This window comes from Pelobates fuscus, chromosome 3, assembly GCF_036172605.1.
Source record: "Pelobates fuscus isolate aPelFus1 chromosome 3, aPelFus1.pri, whole genome shotgun sequence".
NCBI lineage: Eukaryota > Metazoa > Chordata > Amphibia > Anura > Pelobatidae > Pelobates > Pelobates fuscus.
Window position 1 is genome coordinate 318,055,600 of NC_086319.1, and position 21,840 is coordinate 318,077,439.

Genomic DNA, 21,840 nt, shown 5'->3' on the forward strand with positions numbered 1-21,840 from the left:
GACTCACAGTGCACTGTTCTGATAGATCAGAGAAGACAGGGTTGGAACTACCGGAGGTACAGCCACCTCCGAGCAGGGGCCTGGTTGATCACTGCAGTGCTTTGACAGAGCATAACCTCCTGCCGCTGCCACACATTACACATCACTTCCTTATTGTGCACACATAGAGCTGCATGGGGGAGAGAAAGGATGGCGCAAATCTGGACTAGTCCCAGAATTCTCCCATCAGCCCTAGCCAGCTCCTGTCAGCCCCAACCAGTTCCTAATAGCTTCCTCCTGCACAGACTGGCTAATAATATGTATATTAGGGTTTATATATGTGTGCGTGTTGCTGTGTGTGTCAATCTGTACATGTGTTAAATGGCATGATATTTTAAAACAAATAGTATTGAAAGAGTTAACTGAGTCTACTTATGTGATTTAGTGATAACAGACAGCTTTCTGAATGATGTAGGCCATTTTTTTTTCTTTAAATCTCTTTCTCTGTAATTTACTTAGAATCGCGGTTTGGCAAGTTTAACAATTTCCATTGTCTAAATGTGCAAATTATCTTTCACACACGAAAAGGGATCATATTCTCTGACGTTGATTCATATTCTGTTTTATTTTTCATTTACTATAAATCTGTCTTCAAATATTTTGACACGCTTTCTGTGGCTTCAGGTATAGAAGGCAGCAGTACCGTGTATAAACCACAATACTTATCATGCTCAGCCAGCCAGTAGCTACCTGTGTGAAGACTTGTATTGAATCCAAGAAAAGCTGTATTCTTTTGACACTATTGCTGGACTCTTTGGCTTATTTTTTTCCAAGCTTGGGATTGTAGAGAATTGCCAAGGGAATTGCAAATTTTAAGCCAAAATAATTGAATTAAAGCTGATAAATTTGAATTATGCATGTTTATAGCAATCATACAGGGTTGTTTGCTGAACTGTAGCGCTAAGGAAATCATGGTAATTTTAAACGTTTATGTCAAAATTGAGGCTAAAATAGTAGATTTTAAAAAAAATCATCCAAATCAGCTATAGTCAGGTTTTAGATTTAAATTTGTTTTATTGCACAGTAGGCCAAAGCATGCAATAAGACAAATAGAGAGTAAAGTGTACTGTCCATCAGTGCAATAAATTGGCCAAGCAAAAGCAGTACATAAAGTAGTCATTGTCTTTCTTTTGGGCTTTTTCCTCATTCCCCCCTCCCGGACCACCCGCAAAAAGCAATAGAAACCAAAACATAAACCACAATCTCTAATGTATTTGTCATGTACATCTTGCCGTTAGTACTTTTATTTCTTACAATTTGTTGTTTAAGGAACAACCATGAAAAAATGAATGAGTCCTGTTATATTATGTAAAAAATCCATTTAGAATTGATCAAATTATAGAATTAATTACTTCAGCAGTTATTGGATGAAAAGTGAAAATCTGATTTCAGAAATAAAATAAGATGCTGGTTATCAAAAAACACATTTCCATACAGTTTTCACAGGGGTCACAACCACTGTCTGTTAACTAAAGAGGTACATTGCTGCCCTCTCTGGTAAAAATGGATAAAGCGATTGCTCAAAATTGTCCCATGCTATAAAGATATCTTCTGTTTTACACTCTTTTAACACATTCCTCAATCCTTTGCATTGTTATAAGTATATGTTTGAGGAGATTGAGTTATCAAAGCTTAAAAAGCTTATCATCGAGCCAAAGAAACGCAGGAAGTTAGAGATACAGTTGGAATGCAGCAATGAAGAGGTTAAAACACAGTCTGGTTTATATAAATGAATTGTGGCAATCACAAGCAGAGCCTAATCAGTTCTGCGGATAATTCATTGTACCTACAGGAAAGTTTGCTCTGCCCGTCCAGAGATTGGGCAGGGCCCATGAGAGCCTGATAAAGGCCATGCTTCTAAGATTTTAGGGAATCAGTTCCAGCAATGGGAGGGTACGAGAGAGGAAATTGACTAATCCTACAGGGACACTTTGCCCTGCTTTCTTTAGGCAACTTCTGTCTAGAACAAAGCACAACGTCTTATTAAAGCTTAATATCAAACTCTCAAGGAGCTAATTATTTACTGATCCATAACTAAATAGACTCATGCTGTGACATAGGAAATGCCCTCTTCTAGCAGGAAATGTCTCTAGGTAAACCGTAATGAAGTCGGTGCATGTAATATATCACAGCTTGTAGCGCAGCATGAACCGAGCGACCCTACTTATTGCTTCTTATTGACAAAAAATTGTGGGCTGCGCAATACTTTTCAAATGAATAAAATTGTCCTTTAAAAATGCAGATAGGGTGTAAACCTTCTCTGTGAATAAACAAACTTTTGTAAATAAAAAAAAAATGGAAAACTGAACCTTCCATTTTACGGATAAATAGACTCTTGCTTTTAGCTATGTGATTCACACGTGACGTCAGTAATACAGTTTTTGGAAGCAAATCAGACCTGAGACCCAAACGTCTTGCAGGCAGGTCTAGGACATGAATTCCAGCTCTTTGCTATGTCACAGTACAGCTATCTCATAAACCACAAAGGCCTGTTGGGTTGTAGATCTTTTCTTACAATGGTTATTCAATTATGATAGGTCTCTTTCTTCACTCTGTGACCTTCCCTGATCTGGATTATACTTCAAAACCACTTTATTTAGTCATTTTAGGTCATCATGGCCTATGTATGACTCTTTTTCCAGCATCAAGGATTTCAGTAAGCCAGGTTTATTCTCGTCAGGAATATTTTACCATGAATTTTGTTTTATAACTGGTTTGAAAATGTTTTCCTAAGATGTTCTCCTCATTGTATGTCTCCTGTGAGATATTCTTCCATATTTCCTAAACTCGGGTGTATCAACACTTCTTCAACCTGGTCTGTCTCAACATTCTGCGAGGGATCAGGTGGGAATCTGGTTATCATTCAACATGCTTGGTGAAGCTGCATATCACCGTGGCCTAACAAGCCGTTTTAATCACAGAGTTTCGGAGACAGTTTTATGTAAACAAACATGATTTTTGCATTTGTTCTCTGTCCCTCATAGTGTTCCTTCGTATTTTTCCTGCTTCAGTTTTACCCTAAGACAGTGCCGTCAGGCATTGACCAGGAAATGAGAAATTGTCATCAAAGTTACCTCTATTGTCTTTATTTGATTTACCAAAAACAGTAATTGCTTATTTTAAATTCAATATAGTATAAGACTGGGGCTAGAACAGAGGACATACTGCCATGGATAATGATCAGGGAGAAAAAAACAATTAAAGTTAGCATTGCATTTTCTTTTTGCCTTTTACCTTGTTTTTGATTATTTTTTTAGTTACATCAAAAGCAAATTAAGTTAATTAAAAAGTTCCAGAAGAGCTAGAGACAGGTGACTAACTTCTCATTCTATTATACATATGTGCGGCCTAGTTTATAATTTATATTTAATTGCATTCTGTCTTTGCACCGTACAGACAATGTTACTGCAAAAGAAAACACGCTCTTATTCACAGATGTTTGTGTGATGGGCCCAATTTCTCATAATACATATGGAAATATAAGTCACTGGCTAAATCGTTGCTACATTAAGGGGGCAGTTCTAGAAACCTATTATTTGCCCTTAGTAAAGCATTTTTGATGGCAATCTCATCCTAACATTAGTTATTCAGCGTTTAACGCCGGGCCTATGTGTGCTTTATGTTAAAGTAAATTGTATTCATCAGATGTAGAGAAATCATTACAAAATCATTTTATACAAACTTTGCAACCACAGCAATCAAACATCCAGAGCTTTTAGCTCTACTGTACTTCATGAATGGGGTCAAGAGTAAACCCCAAATGTTGGGGGGTCTCTCTAGCCTTATTTATCAACTCTATACTTAACATTTTTGGGGTTTCTAAATGGCAGATTGATTGTGTTGTTTATTATGACTGTGTAATTGTGAGTGAATAAAATATGTTGGCATAGTACTCTGAAGTTTCCATGCGCTAGTGACCTCAGTGATTTGTTACAATATACGTAATAAGTGGCTCAGTAATTCTTTCTGAGCATTCTTCTGCCTAAAAAGATACAGCACATTTAAATTGAAATAAATCCAGTAGGAAGGCTACCTAGAGTGCTACCAGCCAGGAGAGATTCTCTGTTTAACAGTGTGAGTAGTTGCTAATAAACTCAGCATTATTTTCACTTAAACAATATGCATGTATACTTAAATGTAAATTAAATATTGAGAGCGAGTTTGTTTCTATGTGAATAATTGTGTGACTGTTCATAATTATAATGCAATTTTCTTCCTATCATCGCCATACTTTTCATGCTAAAACGAAAATAATTTCCCAATAAATGGATACTCAAAGCACCAAAACAATTTTAGCTTAATGATGCAGTTTTGGTGTATAGATCATACCACTGCAGTCTCAATGTTTAAGTTTCTGCTATTTAGGAGTTAAATCACGTTTGTTTCTGTTTATACAGCACCTCCCACGGCTGCAACCTACATAGCCTAAATGAAAATATGGCCTCATTTTCAATCAGATCTATCAGCACAGTGGATTTACTTTAAAAGTTTTAATCTGTTGCTCTGTTAATTGAATTTTAATCACACACAGGAGGCTCTAAAAGGCTATTAACACAGCAGGACATATGAAATTCTAAAATAAACAGAATGTGCAATAAAGGAAGTTTAAACATTCGATCTCTACATGAAATGCGTAGAGAAACTGTGTACATCACATGCAGGGAGGTGTGATTATGGCTTCATAAACAAAGTGAAGGAATTAGTAAATGGCAGAGAATTGAATAGTGAGACTGGAGGGACCGAAGCTATACATCAAAACCACTACATTGAGCTAAAGTTGTTTTGGTGCTTATGCTGTCCCTTTAAGCTCATCTAAAGTTTTTGCTTTCTTATACATTTTAAAAATAGACTTGTTTCTATTTTTATTAAAAACAAGAAGTTCATAGTGTTTAGGTCCATAGTTCTTAAATGCTGGAGGTCAGGTCATCTCTCTATATTTCTATAGAGGTGAAAGGAGGTGCAACTGCGATGGAGCCCTGTATTATCAAAGATATGGGAATATTTTAAGGACTTAACCAGTATTTCCACCCAATAACACCTTGTGGAACACTATATATCCTTGCTCCCTGTAATTTGCATTTCTGCTTTTGCTTGTGTGATAGAAGTAACGGTGTTCACTCATCCTGGGATCCCATTAGAAAAGATTGTACAGTTGGGATGGGTTTACAGTGCTGTGATAACCTGCAAGGAGCTGCAGAGTATTACTATTATTTTGGGTTGGAACTTTCGGTTGAGCCTAGAGGGTGGAGGAATTAAAAAAAAAAAAAACGAAAGTCTTGCAACACATGGGTCATTGTCCTGGATCAGTCGAAAATGTTGACTTTTAATGAGATATGGGAACCATGATGATATTTTGGAGCAGTTTCTGTTCCTCAGACTGGGTGTGGATTGGCAGGCAAAACTATTTGTTTTTTTGTTGTCCAGCAGAAGAGTTCAATATTGTTGAGAATTAACACTTGGTACCTTGGGTTCGAACATCTGGGCAGGGCCACCGGAAAACAACAAAAAAGAAAAGTAATTTTGTTTTCTGAGGCAATCCCAATGTTGTTAAATCTTGATGAACCAGAGGAGACATTATGTATATATAATAGTTTTTTATTTTATTTTAAAGACTGCATAACTGCATGTTTCTTTTAAACAAATCAGAGCACATCTAAAGAATGATAGCAACGCATGTCAAAATGTCAACTTTATCTTTTTTTCCTGTATAATTGCACTTATATTTCAAATAGATTTTTGTAATGAATGGAATTTAGGAAACAGAAACAGACTCTAGTTTTATGTTCATACATGTAGAGATTTTAAATGGAGAGAAATTGGAAGCACTCACGGGGGACCTTTCCTAGCACGCTTTGCTCCTATCTCTTAGTATTCTGTGTCATGGCTGAGTATTGTGTATGTGTGGAGGAGGCCGAGTGTCGTGGAGATCTGTGTGTGCGGGTGGCTGTGTTGTGTGTGGGGGGGGGGGAATGCTGTTGGAGGTGTTTTCCATTTGCCCCCCACATGCTACTTTGTGCAGATGAGGGATGTTATCCCTAATGGTGCAGCAGAGCTGTGGAGGGCACTCCCTGATGGTCTGGTGGGATACCATTGTGGTCTGCATCAATATTGTTTGCAGATCACTTATAAAGCTACCTCGTGGTTCTGGCACTGAGTCACAGTGAAGGTCCAAGCTCTCTGAATCATTGAGAGGTGTCAGGGGTTCACAAGGGAGTACTTAAAGAGGTCTGCACTCAATATTGGTGCAGACAACAAAGCTCCCTCAGTATAAATAGGGGATGAAGGGCCGAACAGGGAGATTTATTGATCTCTCTGCTGACTTAGAGCTAGAGCTCAGGTCCAAAGAGTGGCCCCCTTTGCCAACTAACGGGTACTCCAGAGTCAGGCAAACGCCAAGATTTGTGGACAATTACTTCCATGGTGTCTAGTCTTTCTTGTGACTCCCTGAGTATCACAGTCTAACGCAACATTGACAGTCCTCTTAAACACGAAAAACATTATTTTCAATAATCATCTAATGTAATCATGACAACGTGGCCTTGACTATCAATGGAAAGCAATATATCTGAAAAGTATCAGTGTATCACATATAGCTTGTCTCGCTGGCAATGCATATGGTTTTAGCAATTTCTTCAAGTACAACCGGAGATCTGTTCGCTAAATGATGAGCTTTGGTGAGTTTTACTTCAAAAATGTAGGTCAAAGCGGCTGAAGTGGAAAAATTATCAATTCAGCCGAGTTGGATCATTTTTCCAGATGGACTCTTTTGACCTTAATTTTGCAAATAGCTTCTCAGTTCATCCCAACTCACCCAGGACATCCAGAACATTGGTCTGGCTAAATCTGCCTCTCTGCATTCCAGCTTTTGCATTGCAAATGAGGATACATTAATCTGCAGATACTATTATATACAGTGCCAGTCAGTGCCAAGAGATGATGCAATCTACAAGTGAGGGGCATAGCAGATGCTGTTGACATGGCAGCATTCTCTAAACTTTGCCTGGATGTTTTTTTTCTATACTCTCTCATAGTCAAGCTAAAAACCTGCTACATAAAGAAATTATCACCAATCAACAGCCTTGGGACAGGTACCAATGCACCCTTACTTGGGTCCAAAATAATAGTGATAAAATGAATTCTCTTACTGCTATATGAGGCAAAACCCCATCTATAATGTGAGTGTTGCAGTATCTTACTTGGTCACCCTTTGGTATAAGACGGTTTATTCACTTATCATAATGCTAGTGATATACTTTCTGTAATATGTGCATAATGGCTGAAGATAAGAGTTTCTCAATAACAATAATTTTTATATGCAGAGTACTGGTCCATTCTTTTGTTGGGTGTACACCCTATACACCCCTATTTACTTTATTGTAAAACATGCAATCTATGTTTTGGATATGCTACTTTCACTCAACTGTTTAAAGCAAATGGTCGCATGTCAAAAATAAAGAATTATAAAAAAAAAACCTAAAATGTGAAATGTCAGAAATTCAATGGAAATTTACCATTTTAGGCCACATTTAAAACATAGCTGGGGTTTATTTACTGGGAAGAATTGTAATGTACTGAAAAGCAAAGAGCAAAATGTAGGTAATTAACTATAGTCTGAGATATATTTTCCCATTTTCTACTTGAAATTCACTAAAAATGAATTGTAGCGAACTTTAAAACCAGTTGGAAAATGAGGGCAAAAAAAAAAAAAATGATTTGGAAAACCTTCCAACTCACCAATAGTTCAAGCTTGATTTGATCATGAATTCTGCAATTGGTGTTTCAATCCACAGCAATGTCAATTTAGTGTATAAAATACCAAAAAGTTCACACTTTAACAAATAGCCTTGTTTAGAACTGTGTGTAAAGGAAAACCACCATAATTAGCAATTTAGTGAATAAACCATTTTATTAAACCCTGCTTTGAACTCTTTACCAGTCGGTATTTCCCTATGAACAGATAAAAAAAAAAACACATAATTTAAAGGATACAGGATCTGACATTCTCTTCCTCTAGGTAACTGAGATTTTTGACAATTGCTTCATTTAAGAAATAAAACAATGCAATATGTTCAGGAAATAAGCTTTGAAACTTTCATTACAGCAAAGGTTCGTTTACAATGCTGTCATGACCCCATTCCGCCCTCTTTTCTTACATTAGCCACAAACCACAAGCTGTGTGAGGATCCATCCTTGGGATGTTTTGTAATGTTCAAATAATCTTACATTTGTGTTTATTAGAGCAGACACGTGCTGATGACACAACATTGAGACTTCTTGGGGGGGAGATATTGCCAGTCTGGGCTTTGTAGGAAACATGAGCTGGGAAATAGCTCGATATGACTGGGAACACTTCTATGACAATAAATATTTAGGATAACTTCAAGTATTTGGCAACACGTCTGATGAGCCCATAATCCATGGGTGGCCAAAAAAGGAAGATCCCGGGTTGTTGTTGAGCTGCATTTCCAATGATGCTTTGTCAGCTTTAAAACCTTCTTTTTTTTTAAACTTGAAAAAGCTTTTAAGCATCACGTGAGCCGTAGTTTCACAGTGAATATGGATCTGCCGGTTTTTTTTTGTTTTTTTTTTCATATTTAGATTTAGCTCATGAGAGATCTCTGCCTATCTGGTACCCAATGGGTTAAAGAGCAGCGACGATCCCCAGGTGTTTGATCAGCTCAAGGTCAAGACTGGCACACAGCAGGTTAACACCGAACGTTCGCTATCACCTGGCGTTCTAGGGAAACGTTCCATTGGCGTTTAACCCTAACACTGCCACGGAACGCTGGACTCCTATGCTGACATGACCTCTGTAGTAACCCCTTCAGGACCACGGTCAAGCAAATCCCTTTCTATCCTGACATATGTAACATTCCAACAGTCCACCTGAGCGAGTTAATCGCCAGTAACTATCACTTGCCCTTGGGCACTCCAGCTCTAGTGGACTACTTATAAAACTGAGTAAGCCAGAGACCCCTAGTCCTCAAACAGCTGGATTTCAAAAGGTGTGCATGGATACATTTTTATTTATAGGAAATGTGTATTTTCAATCAGCTGAAACCTGCTAGTTCTATAATGATCTCCCTTAGTTAACTCTATATCGTCCAACACACTGACTCCCTTTACTACCGGTACACACAGCACCCTCGGCTGATAACATCTACCTAGCCGTGTAAAGTGTAAAAGTGGAGCCTGAGCCCCTGGTATGTGCAACATGTGCTGACGTCAGGGGCTGGGCGGGGCCCCGGGATTGGCTGCAGTAGCTCTCGGAGTTCTGAGGTTACCGGCTGGAGAAACAGAAGAGAGAAGAGGAGGGGAGGGGGGGCAGGAGAGAAAGAGGGAGAAGAAAGCACAGGGAGGGGGAGAAAATATGAAAAGGAGGGGGAGATTAAAAAATAAGAGGTGGGATGGAGACAAGGGAAAGGAGGGAGCTGAGAGACAGAGGGAGGAGAGCAGAGAGACAGAATATATATAAGTAAGAGTTGGGAGCCCATCTTCAGAAGAGCCTGATACAGCACTGGGGACCATTCTCCATCAGCTCATAGGGTGCAAGATCACCACAAGGCTCTCCATCCTTATTCTCTATCACAGCATTGGGTCCTGGAACTCAGTCCATAATCAGCTGTGATTTCACTGTACTGCTCTTTGGATCTGGTGAGAGAGAATCACTTTATACAGGTGAGACTGTCCCACAAAGGGAAGAGACATCCAAGTAATGTGAAGGGTTCTGAGACATAGACGCACGGTGCTGGGGATAATACAGTGTCAGTGTCTGTGCAGCCATGCAAGGCTGCCTCTGGGTGTCTGTGCACAGCTTTCATCACTACTGTGTGTTGGTTCCACTGGGCTCAATCCAGGTTACAGGTGTCTGACTATATTACCAGGGGTCTGATGGAAATAATTGGCTGATTGGTTTTCAGTGTTCATGTATGGTTATCCATGTGCAAATGAATGTATCTGTTATTATTAATGTTCTTTTTTTCGTATAATGCAGCCATCATGGTGTATGCTTTTATTTGTATTTTGACTCGGTGCAGGAGAAGTGTAAGGCAGGTGCAGACTGATTCCATTTGTAACCAAGGGATGTTATACAATGTATCAGGGATGATCTGTTGTCCTGACATACCTTGTACCATGTCTCCGTGCAGGGGATGTGACACTTGCCAATGTAAGCAGGTGCAGGATTTCCAGACATATAAATGGCTCTCTAAGGTTTGACTTGGCTCGGTTCTGCCAATATAAGGCCAGCGATGGCTGTGTTTATTTGTTCATGTCAATCACATAATCTGCTTTATTCCGTTCTGACTTTAGCATTCTGGGTGAACTTGCTGTTACCCAGGACAATAGCTGCAGATACTGGGAGTATAACAGAAGGCAACAGGTGGGTTATCCTTCCAAATCCTGCTTTCCTCTGCTGATCTCTCTCTGTACTGCTCCTCAGCCTGTCTGCAACCCCTGGGTACAGCTGTCTGTCATCCTGGAAATATTTAGTGCAAGCCTTGCTCCACTCCAGCCTATCCTTTCAAGTCTGACCTGTAATCTATATATTCATTAAATGTGTGTGAACAAGTGAAATGTTATAGTGTGTGTGTATATCTCCTGAGAATACCCTATTACGTTAGTAAGGATTAAACAGAGTGTGCCCTGCAGATAGATGTCCAGACAGGAGGCCTTATCTCACCCCTTGGAATCCAGGTCATGATGCGAGGAGGTCAGCTGTTATTGGACATGGTGTTACCTTGCGGTTAGAATCCTCGGCCACTTTCCATTCTCTGCTCATTCAGGACGGAGGTAAGCCTGCATCCCTGGGGTGACTCGGTTGTGGCCTGATCTTTGAACCTAGGAGGTTATTTTGTGTGTGTCTGACTCATTACTAGACAATCCAGAGGTATAGTTTTACTCCTACAATTTTTTTTTTTTGTACTATTGTATTTATTTGAAGAGAGCACGTGTTTGTTAAACTCCACTGTTATGTTTTTTTTTTGTCTGTCAGATGTAACCCCAGACAAGTTGTGGTTGGGCTGCAAACAAAGTGTGGCCGTGCACGGCTTGTGACGTTTTGTATTATTTAAAGACTTGGCTCGCTTGCAATAAATTTCAGCTACCGTCAAAACTGTTATTGGTGGAGCTTGTAACAGTTAGTATTAGTGTGACAGCTCTCCCTGATAAACACAGCTTAAGCCTTTGTTAACATAGTTCCCAGATGTAAAGTAATTGTTGGCAGGTTTTATGCATCACAATCTAAAGCTTCACCAGACTGACTCAACAAAGAACCAACAACACAGACTGTTGGAGATAGGATGGGGACATTCCAGGGATATCAGTGAAGATACAGTCATTTGATCCTTTAAAAGCTACTGAAGCACATACTTTACTGATAATTTGTAGAATCATGTTATAATGCAAATGATGAGTTGAGAATTCACATCTTTTACTAAGTGACCTTGAAAATATATGTGGACTTTTCTTCCAGGCTCTCTAGTTTTTGCAGATAACCAAGTGCCTATAATTCTGAGGACACAATATATCCTGATTAGAAATGGTGGGTCCCTTCACATCGGCTCTGAGCAATGCCCGTATAACTCCAGTGCTACTATCTCACTCTATGGGAAATCTACAGAAGGGGATGACATAGAGGATTTTGGGAAGAAGTTCATAGGAGTAGACAATGAAGGGATTTTGGAAATCCACGGAAGGAGGCCATTATCCTGGACATTCTTAGATGCCACTTTGCACCCAGGAGGGATGCCCTATGGATCCTATAAGTGGGAGAAGCACTGGGGAAGCAGGGGCATTAACATCAGGATAATTGACCCAGAGACTGGCCAGGTGCTGTCTGCCGACCGCTTTGACACTCACATGTTTCTGGATGAAGGGAAACGGCTGCAGGAGTTTCTGTCAGAGCAAAGTCGGGGACAAATTATAGCTGCTGCTGTTGGAGACTCCGCAGCAAAGAGCCTAACGCCAGATGCGAGAAGATACCTAAGAGAAGCTCTGAACAGCAGATATATATTCCACCTGGGTTACAGGTAACCACCTCTTTGTTTCAGAGGCCAACCAGTTGTTGGCTCTCCAGCTGTTGTTGAGCTAGAACTCTCATAATAGTCACTCAGATATAAGGGAAGGTGCAGCTCAGACACAGTTAGGTAGTTTAAACTGTATAGCATTAGTGCACATATTTAACCCATTGGGTGCCAGAGATGTATCCTTCCGGTTATCAGAGAGTTATGTATGGCTTTGACATCCGTTATTACTTTATACTGTTTTATCACACTCTTAACAACCTATTGTATTGCTTTACCTCTGTCTGTCAAATTAATTCTTTCAATCAACTTTTCAGTAGTGCAAATAGCAATATATTGCTTCTCTCAAAATATGTCTCTGCTCTTTCACTGTATATAATGTAAAGAAAATTTTGAAGAAGGCATTTGTAAGATGCTTATTCACCAAACAGTATCCTGACCGTCAGCTTGCATTGCAAGAATAATCAGTCTGGGAAAACAGATCTTCAATTCATCTGAGTTTGAGTTTCAATTGGCAAGTTTGATTCACCGTTAAAGAGTCTAGTGGGTTTTACTTCTCGAATTAATTTTGAACAGCTACTGGCTCTCATTAAATTAAAAAGCCAAGCAGTAATGGGTAATTATGAACGTATAGCGAAAGTCATGATCATTTATATCTTCCAAAATTTCCCTAAATTCAAAGCAGATTCAGGATTAAATATGCTTGATGTGAATATGATACAACCTGTGGATATTTTCAGCCCTGCACAGTCAATAGACGTGTTGATTAGAATGTTCAGACAGACAGTTCGTGCAATGCAGTCTCCAGTCATCAGGCAGTTTCTTAGCAGAGAAGTACAAGCAGCCAGAGCATGTGTGAGCAGGAATTATAAACAGCCACCTTGGACAGTTCCTAGACTCCTGATAAGATATCAGGGCCAGATATAGACAGAAACATGTACCATTACCTGTACTTCATTTCACAGTGTGGAACCATCAAAGGAATGCCAGGAATGTGACAAAGCTCCCAAGTACATAATGAACCAGCTTGCACTATACAGACATGACTATATAATACCTGCAGAGAGCCTGTCCCAACTCCCATTCCATGCAATTTGCTTTCTCTTATCACACAATTACTCCCTGATGTATTTTCATTTGAATATTTACTTTACATTAGTCGAGCTGTCGGGTTCACTGAATAAGAAAAATGCTGAGAATTCCTTTATCTTTCCACTGGGATCGTAATAATTTGTGGGTTTGACATGCTGCGCTTGCAAAGCTTTTGTTGCAGTTTACCCGTGCGTAAATTAAGTACGTTCCAGAAAGGATCTGCAAACAAAAAATATATGAGTTGATTGGTCTGCTAGGATTAATTAGACTCCTGGGAGTCGGTGCGTAGCAATATACTGGCGTAGTAAGTGCTATTTAACTGTGCAGGTATGGGTTGTTTAAATAATGATGTCAGTACTGTGATACTTGCCACCTTATGTAACATAGAGTTTCTGTTCTAATCTAGGCAGCCATGGGCTTTGGTTGGAGTCCTTGGGGAAGGCCCTTTAAGAGTAACAGAGGAACGAAAGCAGTATGAAAGCAATGGGACAACTGGCCTGGCAGTGGCGAGCAGAGAGTTCCAGACTTATAAAGGGCTGCATTTCATGGTCACCGCATACAGTGGCTGGCTTAAAGGTACAGTACACCGCTACACAACACAATGTCTTAAAGTGACTCTGTTTGTGATCTCCCATCACAGTTGTAATAAAAACTAAAAAGCAAAATGTATACATGAAGGGGTAATTTTGATGAAAAGTGAACTGTTGCAAATTTCCACCAAACGGCAGAATTTACGGCAATAAAACAACATTGGAACTATTCTTCAACGTTATCTTGCCAACGTTGCTATTTCAGACTAGGGGTCAGTTATGGAGGATTGCAAACTGACTTTAAATATGTCGACTAAAAAAGGCAAAAATTGTATTGATTTCATTAAATGGCTGAGAGCCTCATTGGTGCTTTCAGCTAATAATTGACCCTCTGTGCATAGAATATGCACTGAATTGACATTCGCCAGCCTTGAATTCTTGTTCTAATGATGCCCCAATGATGCTTCCAGAGGTTGAGTTATACCTCTGGCAGCAACATTACAAACACACTGTAGGCACCGTCACTACTTTATCTTATTGAAATGAATGTAGTGTCTTTAGTCTACCATACTTCCATTCACTAGTAAACTGGTTTAAAGGTAAACAAGAGTCTCCAACAGCCCATGTTAGCCTGAGCAGGAATACATGACTGTGATTGGCTATCAGTGTTATCTGGCCACTTTCATTCTATCACATCACCCATTGCTTGTATAAATTGGGTGTAATCTCTGCCTTAGCCATACCTCCAGTAGGGGCCAGGCTTTGGGTGGTCAGGAAACCTTATTTGTAACTGCTTAAAATGGCTTAAAAATCACTTAATGATGGGATAACACCAGAGAACTCCAGATTCAATGTGATGAAATGGTTATAGTGCCTACAGTGTCCCTTTAAATAACTTTACTTTAACTTTTTTGCTGTAATGCTACACATCACACTCCAAGCACGAAGACCTTTTCCAAGCACTGAAGGCATGGTGATTGGAGTAACCCTATAGTGAATTACCTACCTTGGTTCATCATTAGAGGCAAACAGATGGATGTTTTATTGCAACGCTATCCGTATCACAAATTATTGGAAAAAAACAAAACAAAACTTGGAATACCTCACATATATTTGTTATAGGATTAAACCAAACAACAATACAGTGCATTTTTTGTAGCTAGCTAGATTGAGCTTGCATTGACATTTACACCTTGCCAATAAACATTGTTTTCCAAGCTATTAGTTAATTTGTTCATGACAGAGTCAGACAACAACTATATCAGTGAGGCATCTGTAAAAAACTACACCATAGACTGAAAATTTAAAAATCACCTATAACTTGTGTTAACTTTCTTTTTTACATGCTGCTCTGTTCTCTTTTCAATTTATATTAAAGATTTCGGAAATCACAATACAGTTCAATCCCGGAACAGCAAAGGCACACTATGTAAATGAGGAGAAGAAACAGAAACATTTTGTCATTTCTCCTTCTTTATATGCTTTCTCTGTGCGGCCAGTTTCAACGGACAGATCAAATAAATGATTGTCGGGAATCTAAAATGTAGTCACCCAGTATCTACGTTTAATTTTTCAAACCTTGCAAACACACATTTATTAAATATCTGTTAAATAATAAACACACATTTGTTAAATATCTATTAAATAATAAACGTAATATTAAAGCAACCTTCCCCTTTTAATTCTAAATTCAATGTCTTGTAATACCGAATCACTTAATGCTGGAACTCGATGTGTTCACACCTCAACAGTCTATTTCCTAAGTGACCGTGAGCAGTCTGGCACCTGTTAGGGTGGGGGAAAAGATGAGCCGGATATAATATTTGTGATAGATCCTTTTCAGTTGTATTTGCCTGTCAATGCAGTAATTGTAATGCATTTGCACGAATGCATTGTAAACTGGAGGAACTTTTATTTCTTGGGAAACAGTAACATGCTTTTCAAATATTTAATAATCTGACAGCTGCTTTATCCATTGCACGCATGTGTTACGTTTAATGTGGGGAAATATGTACTTGATTCTGATTGTTATTATGACAGCTTTCTTTGAAAAAGTAATTAATTATATAGCAGATGAGTTATTACATTTGTTGGCAGAAAGCTTAATCCATTTATTAGTACAGAATGCAGCAATTAGATCATATGTGTATCATGTAAATATTGATATGTTATCTCAGCGGTTTAATTCCACAGGAGTTCCACGTAATGGATTTCGAGTGGCCGTGTCTAGGGGCATCATTGTGACATTAGTGGATGACGTTACCAGCTGGTTGCCAGGTAACAGAATAGTCATTGCCAGCACTGATTACTCAATGTACCAAGCCGAAGAATTCAATCTGCTTCACTGCCCCGAATGTAAAAGTAATCAAGTCAAAATTGACGGTAAGAAAAAAAAAAAATCTAAAGCTTATCACTATTATCATGACTCAAATGAGGACAATCATTCAAATAGACATATCATCTAAGACAAGTTTACACTAAATATTAGAACCTCTGACACAAAATATAAATTCATCTGAGTACCATGCAAAAAAAAAGTTTTTATCCTGTATTATGTCAAATGCATGTTTTCTTTTAAAACCACTTGCATATTGGCTCCATTATTATATACCGTATCTAAATTTTTCAAAAGGAAGAGGAATAGAAAACCTATGTTTTTATTTAATCTGCACCCACACGTTGGGTACAATGTGTAGCCTAATTTGCAATTAGTTTTAAAGTAGCCTATATATATATATATATTGTTAATAAAAGCTTAATATATTCCTTTATCTCAGCTTGCAGTGTTTCCTTTTTTTGATCCAAGAACGATATTGTTGCACAGTTTCTGTGAATTGTACTTTATTCATCAACTTTCTACAGTAGAAAAAAACTAACAATTAAACTACAGCTCCCAAAGACATTTCTTCAAAATTCCAGCCAAAACAATGAAACTGAAACAGAAACAGAGGGAGGTACAATAGTGTAAAACTGATAAAATGGAGATAGGTCACTGTGTCTTTAAATAGCACACTCACAAAAGTAGAGCCATAAGATAACCTGGCTCTGGTCTGGATAACAATAGGATCCTTAAGGGAGATCCAAATCCCACTCCAGCAGATGAGAAGGATAAAACAGGAACAATAAGTGCTTCTAAAAAATTAACTTTATTCCAGAAATAAAAGAACGGCATAAAACAAAGTCCATATAGTCACCAAAGTCACCAAGACGCGTTTCGCCTAATAGGCTTCCTCAGTTGGTCACCAACTGAGGAAGCCTATTAGGCGAAACGCGTCTTGGTGACTTTGGTGACTATATGGACTTTGTTTTATGCCGTTCTTTTATTTCTGGAATAAAGTTAATTTTTTAGAAGCACTTATTGTTCCTGTTTTATACTTCTCATCTGCTGGAGTGGGATTTGGATCTCCCTTAAGGATCCTATTGTTATCCAGACCAGAGCCAGGTTATCTTATGGCTCTACTTTTGTGAGTGTGCTATTTAAAGACACAGTGACCTATCTCCATTTTATCAGTTTTACACTATTGTATCTCCCTCTGTTTCTGTTTCAGTTTCATTGTTTTGGCTGGAATTTTGAAGAGAGGGAAGTATTTATATTTATATTTGCTACATTCTGCTCCACCTATTTTTGTTGTATCATATTACTGTATTTGTGAAGGTGAAGGGGATACCTCACTGGTGTGTTGAGCAGCCTCTAATCTTTGGGACGTACTTGCTTGTGTGTATACCCAAAGACATTTGTTGCGTCCACAAAGCTCAGCAGTACTGTAGACGTTTACGTTTGATAGTAGTAGGTCGATGCACAAAATCTGTACAGAGAGATGCTGTATCAAGTAAAACATAAGTCTTTTCCTGTAAACATTTAAAGGGTTATATCACTTGCCGGTAAAACAAATTCTTTACCTATGTTATCATGGGTCAAGTCAAGTGTGCACTTAGACAGTAAGCGGTACATACAGAACATGAACAGTGTTACTCCCAGGGATCAAATAGCCATTTTCTCACAATAAATTGAATTGATTAACATTTTAAGTCTTCATAAATGAGTAAAAAGATGTATTTTGTTTTTCCTTGATCAGTAGAAGTACTGTTGATCACATACATAAGAAAATTGCATCTCTAATTCTGGTAAATGGGAGATGTAGTCTATAGCATCTGGGGTGCTGAAGGTTGCCTACCCTTGGCCTAGTGGATGCTTGCGTACCGTGTAACAGTGTGATATGAAAACATAAACCATGATACTAGATCTGTCACTTGTTTCAGGCAAAGTGAAATCACCGTAGCAATATGTAGATGTGAAGAAACAATGATATGGATTAATTAGCTATATATAGGAAATTAAGACTATATTTATTAGACATGTGGCTTTTAGAAGTCTAAGGAAAGGGTTTAAGAAGAAATAATTGGCACTGTGACATTGGATAATGGAAACATATTAATGGTCATAGCCACCAAGGCTACATATAAGTTCCATTGTCCAATTTTCTTGCTCAAATTGTTTAAGAAATGTATAGGCACTCCTTATGCCTCCATTAGGCCCTTCTAATGGAGAAGAATGTCCCAGTGACTCCTTCTGACGTATGTATGTGATAAAAATAAAGGGGAGTGCAGGCAGTTAAATATTTTCCATATGGAACCACTAGTTCCTGATAATGTTTTCATAATTTCGCATTCCTGTAATTCAGCACTAACCCCCGTCTGTTCTCCAGGGAGCCCGCTGTATATGCACATTGGGGAAGTTGTTGATGGAATAGACATGCGAGCAGAAGTTGGGCTTCTCACAAGGAATATAGTTATCAGAGGGGAAATGGAAGATTCGTGTTATGGGCACAACCATTGCCAGTTCTTCAACTATGATACCTTTGGAGGTCAAATCAAGGTCAGAAAAAAATGGACCTGGTCAAATTCATTCTGTCTTATGTCTTTCAAGTAGTTTTAAAAAAAATGTTTTTAGTGAATTATTTACGTTGATATGAAAATTTATCATGATAACATGATAACATGATACATTCTTGGAATCCCCTAAAGTTATCTCACCATAGACTTTGAGACTCCAACCCATACCAGATAAAACTGGCCATGTTGCATCCACAATACTGTTTGTAAAGATGCTTATTTTGTTGTAAATTATTCATGGCAGAAAAATTTAGTAAGATAATATTTGGTGGATAACAGCATTTTGCAGATTAAGTTTTGCAACTCTTAGAGCAAAATATTCGTTTGGGTTTACATTCACATCGATTTACTGTAATTTCATTGAAGTTCCTTCTGCTATGTATGTTTTCTCTTTTAGATTCAAAGACATTTCAGATCTGTTCATTTGTCAGGGATTGAGATAAAGCACATGGGACAGCAGCTGCTCGGTAGTTACCCAGTGCATTTTCACATTACGGGAGCTGTGGATGAAGAAGGAGGATATAACCCCCCGACATACATTGACAATCTTGCCATACATCACTGCTTCTCCAGATGTGTTGCTGTTCATGCTACTCATGGACTTCTGGTATGTCCAATATTTAAAGGACATGGTCATGCTGTAGGTAATGCAATAGACATGTTAGAGCAGGAGTCTCAACATTAACTTACTTGGAGCACCTGGTCAAGTTGTCTTCTCCCCTGGGGGCTACAGATCTGTGTTCTCAGATGTGCCTGCAAACACAGATACATACTCTGAGACACATAGACAGATCTGGACTTCCATACACACACACAAAAACCTTCCAGCTAGTGATGAATTCTTGGTGGAGGCTATGTTGCTGAGCCATATGCTCTGGTCACTTTCATCACTAAAGTTACGCATATTTTATATAACTATAAATGTCAGAACTGAGGCTAGTCATAGCACACAATGTTTGCTAATATTGTCCTCCAGCTAGCTAGCATCATTCTTCACCACATCAAATAGAACCTCAAGCCACCAGAAACACTGGACATGAAGTCTATACTGGTCAAGGGATGCGTAGTTGCAGAGATCTTAAAACTTCAGAACTATTCAGGAGCCAATCATTGTGATCTATGGTCTGTTTGTTTTTTAATCTCATAAAGTATGACCCGCAGAACTAACATCGACATGTAGTTGATCTCCCTGCTGCAGTTCAGCTCATTACAAAGGATGAAAGGAACCACTGAATAAGCTGATAGTAGCCATATCAAGGCTGCTGTTATTTCCTTCATATCCCAGGCAGTGTGTAGCAATTTCTAGAGCTGCCAATCTCTTGTGCATGCTGCTGCAGTTTGGGCTTTCTACAGAACTGCAGAGTATAGCGGAGAAGACAGGTGTGCACACTCTGCATGGTCAAGGTGGATGACTTTTGGACATAAAAGAGGAAGTAAATTTCATCCTTCAACATCCCCTGTTAGACACAGTTTTTCAGCTTACTGCAGTTATAAGACCGGGATCAGGACTCTATGCACCATGTAAATTAAAGTTACCGTATAACAGGATATCTTTAACAATGATGGATATTATAATCACATTGCTAGACACGTATACAAGGTATCATAATTACATTTTGTGGTACAAATACATATGCTTTTTCCTTATATCCAAAATACACATAATGGTCTTAAGATATGGTATAGTCATTTATTTTTCCCACTGTTTGATTACCAGGTAAAGGATACGATCGGCTATGACACTCTGGGACATTGTTTCTTTCTTGAAGATGGAGTAGAACAAAGAAATACATTTTACCACAACCTCGGACTGCTGACAAAGGCTGGCACCATACTTCCTACTGATCGTAGTGAAGCCATGTGTCTGGCAATCCGGGACTATGTGTATGGGAATTACATCCCTGTGCCCAGCACTGACTGCATGTGAGTGATGAAAGTGTGTCGTCCATGCTCATATCTTATCCGCATAAATTATCTGTGCTGTTTTTGTGTATGCAGCAGAATAAGTTACTTATAAGAACTTAAAAAATGTATTGTCAAAAATGCATTAAAATTTTTTAAATTCAATTTTTATATTTTTATTTGTATTGCCCATAGGGCTGTGAGCACATTTTGGATTGCAAACCCAAACAACAACCTAATTGGAAATTCAGCAGGTGGTGCCCAGGTAAATATTTATTTTAAAGTACCCCTAATGAGATCATGTGATTTTACAGTATTACAAATCACAATATAACAAATATTGTCGGTAGTAACCTATTAGAGTTGTTAATGCTCAACCCAATAATTCTTCAGTTCTAGTACATTGGATACTCCTCTGGAACCGACTATATCGGAAAGTAATAACAGAAGGTGCTCTTTGCAGGCCAGACTATATTTGCAAGTTGTTTTTAATGAAATGAAAATGTCCAGAAAATCCCTTTTCAAATAGATAGATACATAACAAAAATATAGGACCCATTCACATTGGGGGAGAGATGTGGAAAAGGTTTTTGGCGGAGCAAATAATTCGGAACTTACATGGTATTAGGATATATTATAGACATTATTAGATTTAGGCAAATCAGTCGATACCTTGTCTTCCTACTTCCTATCCTGATTTTCATAATCTATCTTGTCTTTTTTGCAGGATGTTGGCATTTGGTACATATTCCACAAGGTTCCATCAGGTCCCTCGGAGGGACAATATCCTGAAGGCCATTCAGAGTTCACACCCCTGGGCATGTTTTACAACAACCGGGTGCACTCTAATTTTAAGGTAAATTTGTCATTTGTATCACCTGCTGCATTGCCACCTACTCATTGTCTCTCAATGCAAGCTAACATTTTACGTATTTCTTCAGTAAATCTGTAACCATTTACATCACATTTCATGTCATTTTTAAGGCAGGTTTTTTTATTGGAAAAGGAGTCAAAACAACAATGGCCAGTGCGGAAAACCCAAGAGAGTATTTGACAGTGGATAATGCAAGGTGAGTACCAGTGATATTAAAGGGTTATTTCAACTCACAAAAAGAAAGAAACATGCATAAAACATTAGTGATAATGTACTGATTGTCATTTTTTTAGATTGTAAGCTCACTTGGGCATGGCCCTCTTCACTTACTCTTCCAATACAGCGCTGCAGAGTATAATGGTGCTATATACATAATTGTGATTGCAATTGTACTGGACTTACTAAATACTTAAACAATAAATGGATAATAATCAAAGAATAAGAGCAGGGCCCAATGTATTGCTTTTGTATTATACAGCCATGTTAC

The 21,840-nt window shown here is 38.5% G+C and overlaps 2 protein-coding genes across 2 annotated transcripts in view; both read left to right on the forward strand.

Moving 5' to 3' along the window:
• Nucleotides 1-21,840, forward strand: part of LOC134603176 (inactive cell surface hyaluronidase CEMIP2-like) — a 76,941-nt gene that overhangs the window by 19,535 nt on the left and 35,566 nt on the right. The window contains exons 4-13 of the mRNA XM_063448906.1: nucleotides 10,690-10,830; nucleotides 11,513-12,068; nucleotides 13,561-13,730; nucleotides 15,878-16,066; nucleotides 18,391-18,560; nucleotides 18,975-19,184; nucleotides 20,295-20,500; nucleotides 20,675-20,744; nucleotides 21,207-21,335; nucleotides 21,464-21,549. Of these exons, the coding sequence (XP_063304976.1) occupies nucleotides 10,690-10,830; nucleotides 11,513-12,068; nucleotides 13,561-13,730; nucleotides 15,878-16,066; nucleotides 18,391-18,560; nucleotides 18,975-19,184; nucleotides 20,295-20,500; nucleotides 20,675-20,744; nucleotides 21,207-21,335; nucleotides 21,464-21,549 (1,927 nt within the window). The remainder of the gene's footprint in view (nucleotides 1-10,689; nucleotides 10,831-11,512; nucleotides 12,069-13,560; nucleotides 13,731-15,877; nucleotides 16,067-18,390; nucleotides 18,561-18,974; nucleotides 19,185-20,294; nucleotides 20,501-20,674; nucleotides 20,745-21,206; nucleotides 21,336-21,463; nucleotides 21,550-21,840) is intronic.
• CEMIP (cell migration inducing hyaluronidase 1) overlaps nucleotides 9,535-21,840 on the forward strand; it is a 119,062-nt gene continuing 106,756 nt past the window's right edge. Inside the window, exon 1 of the mRNA XM_063448907.1 lies at nucleotides 9,535-9,717. The gene's annotated coding sequence lies outside the window, so the exon portion shown is untranslated. The remainder of the gene's footprint in view (nucleotides 9,718-21,840) is intronic.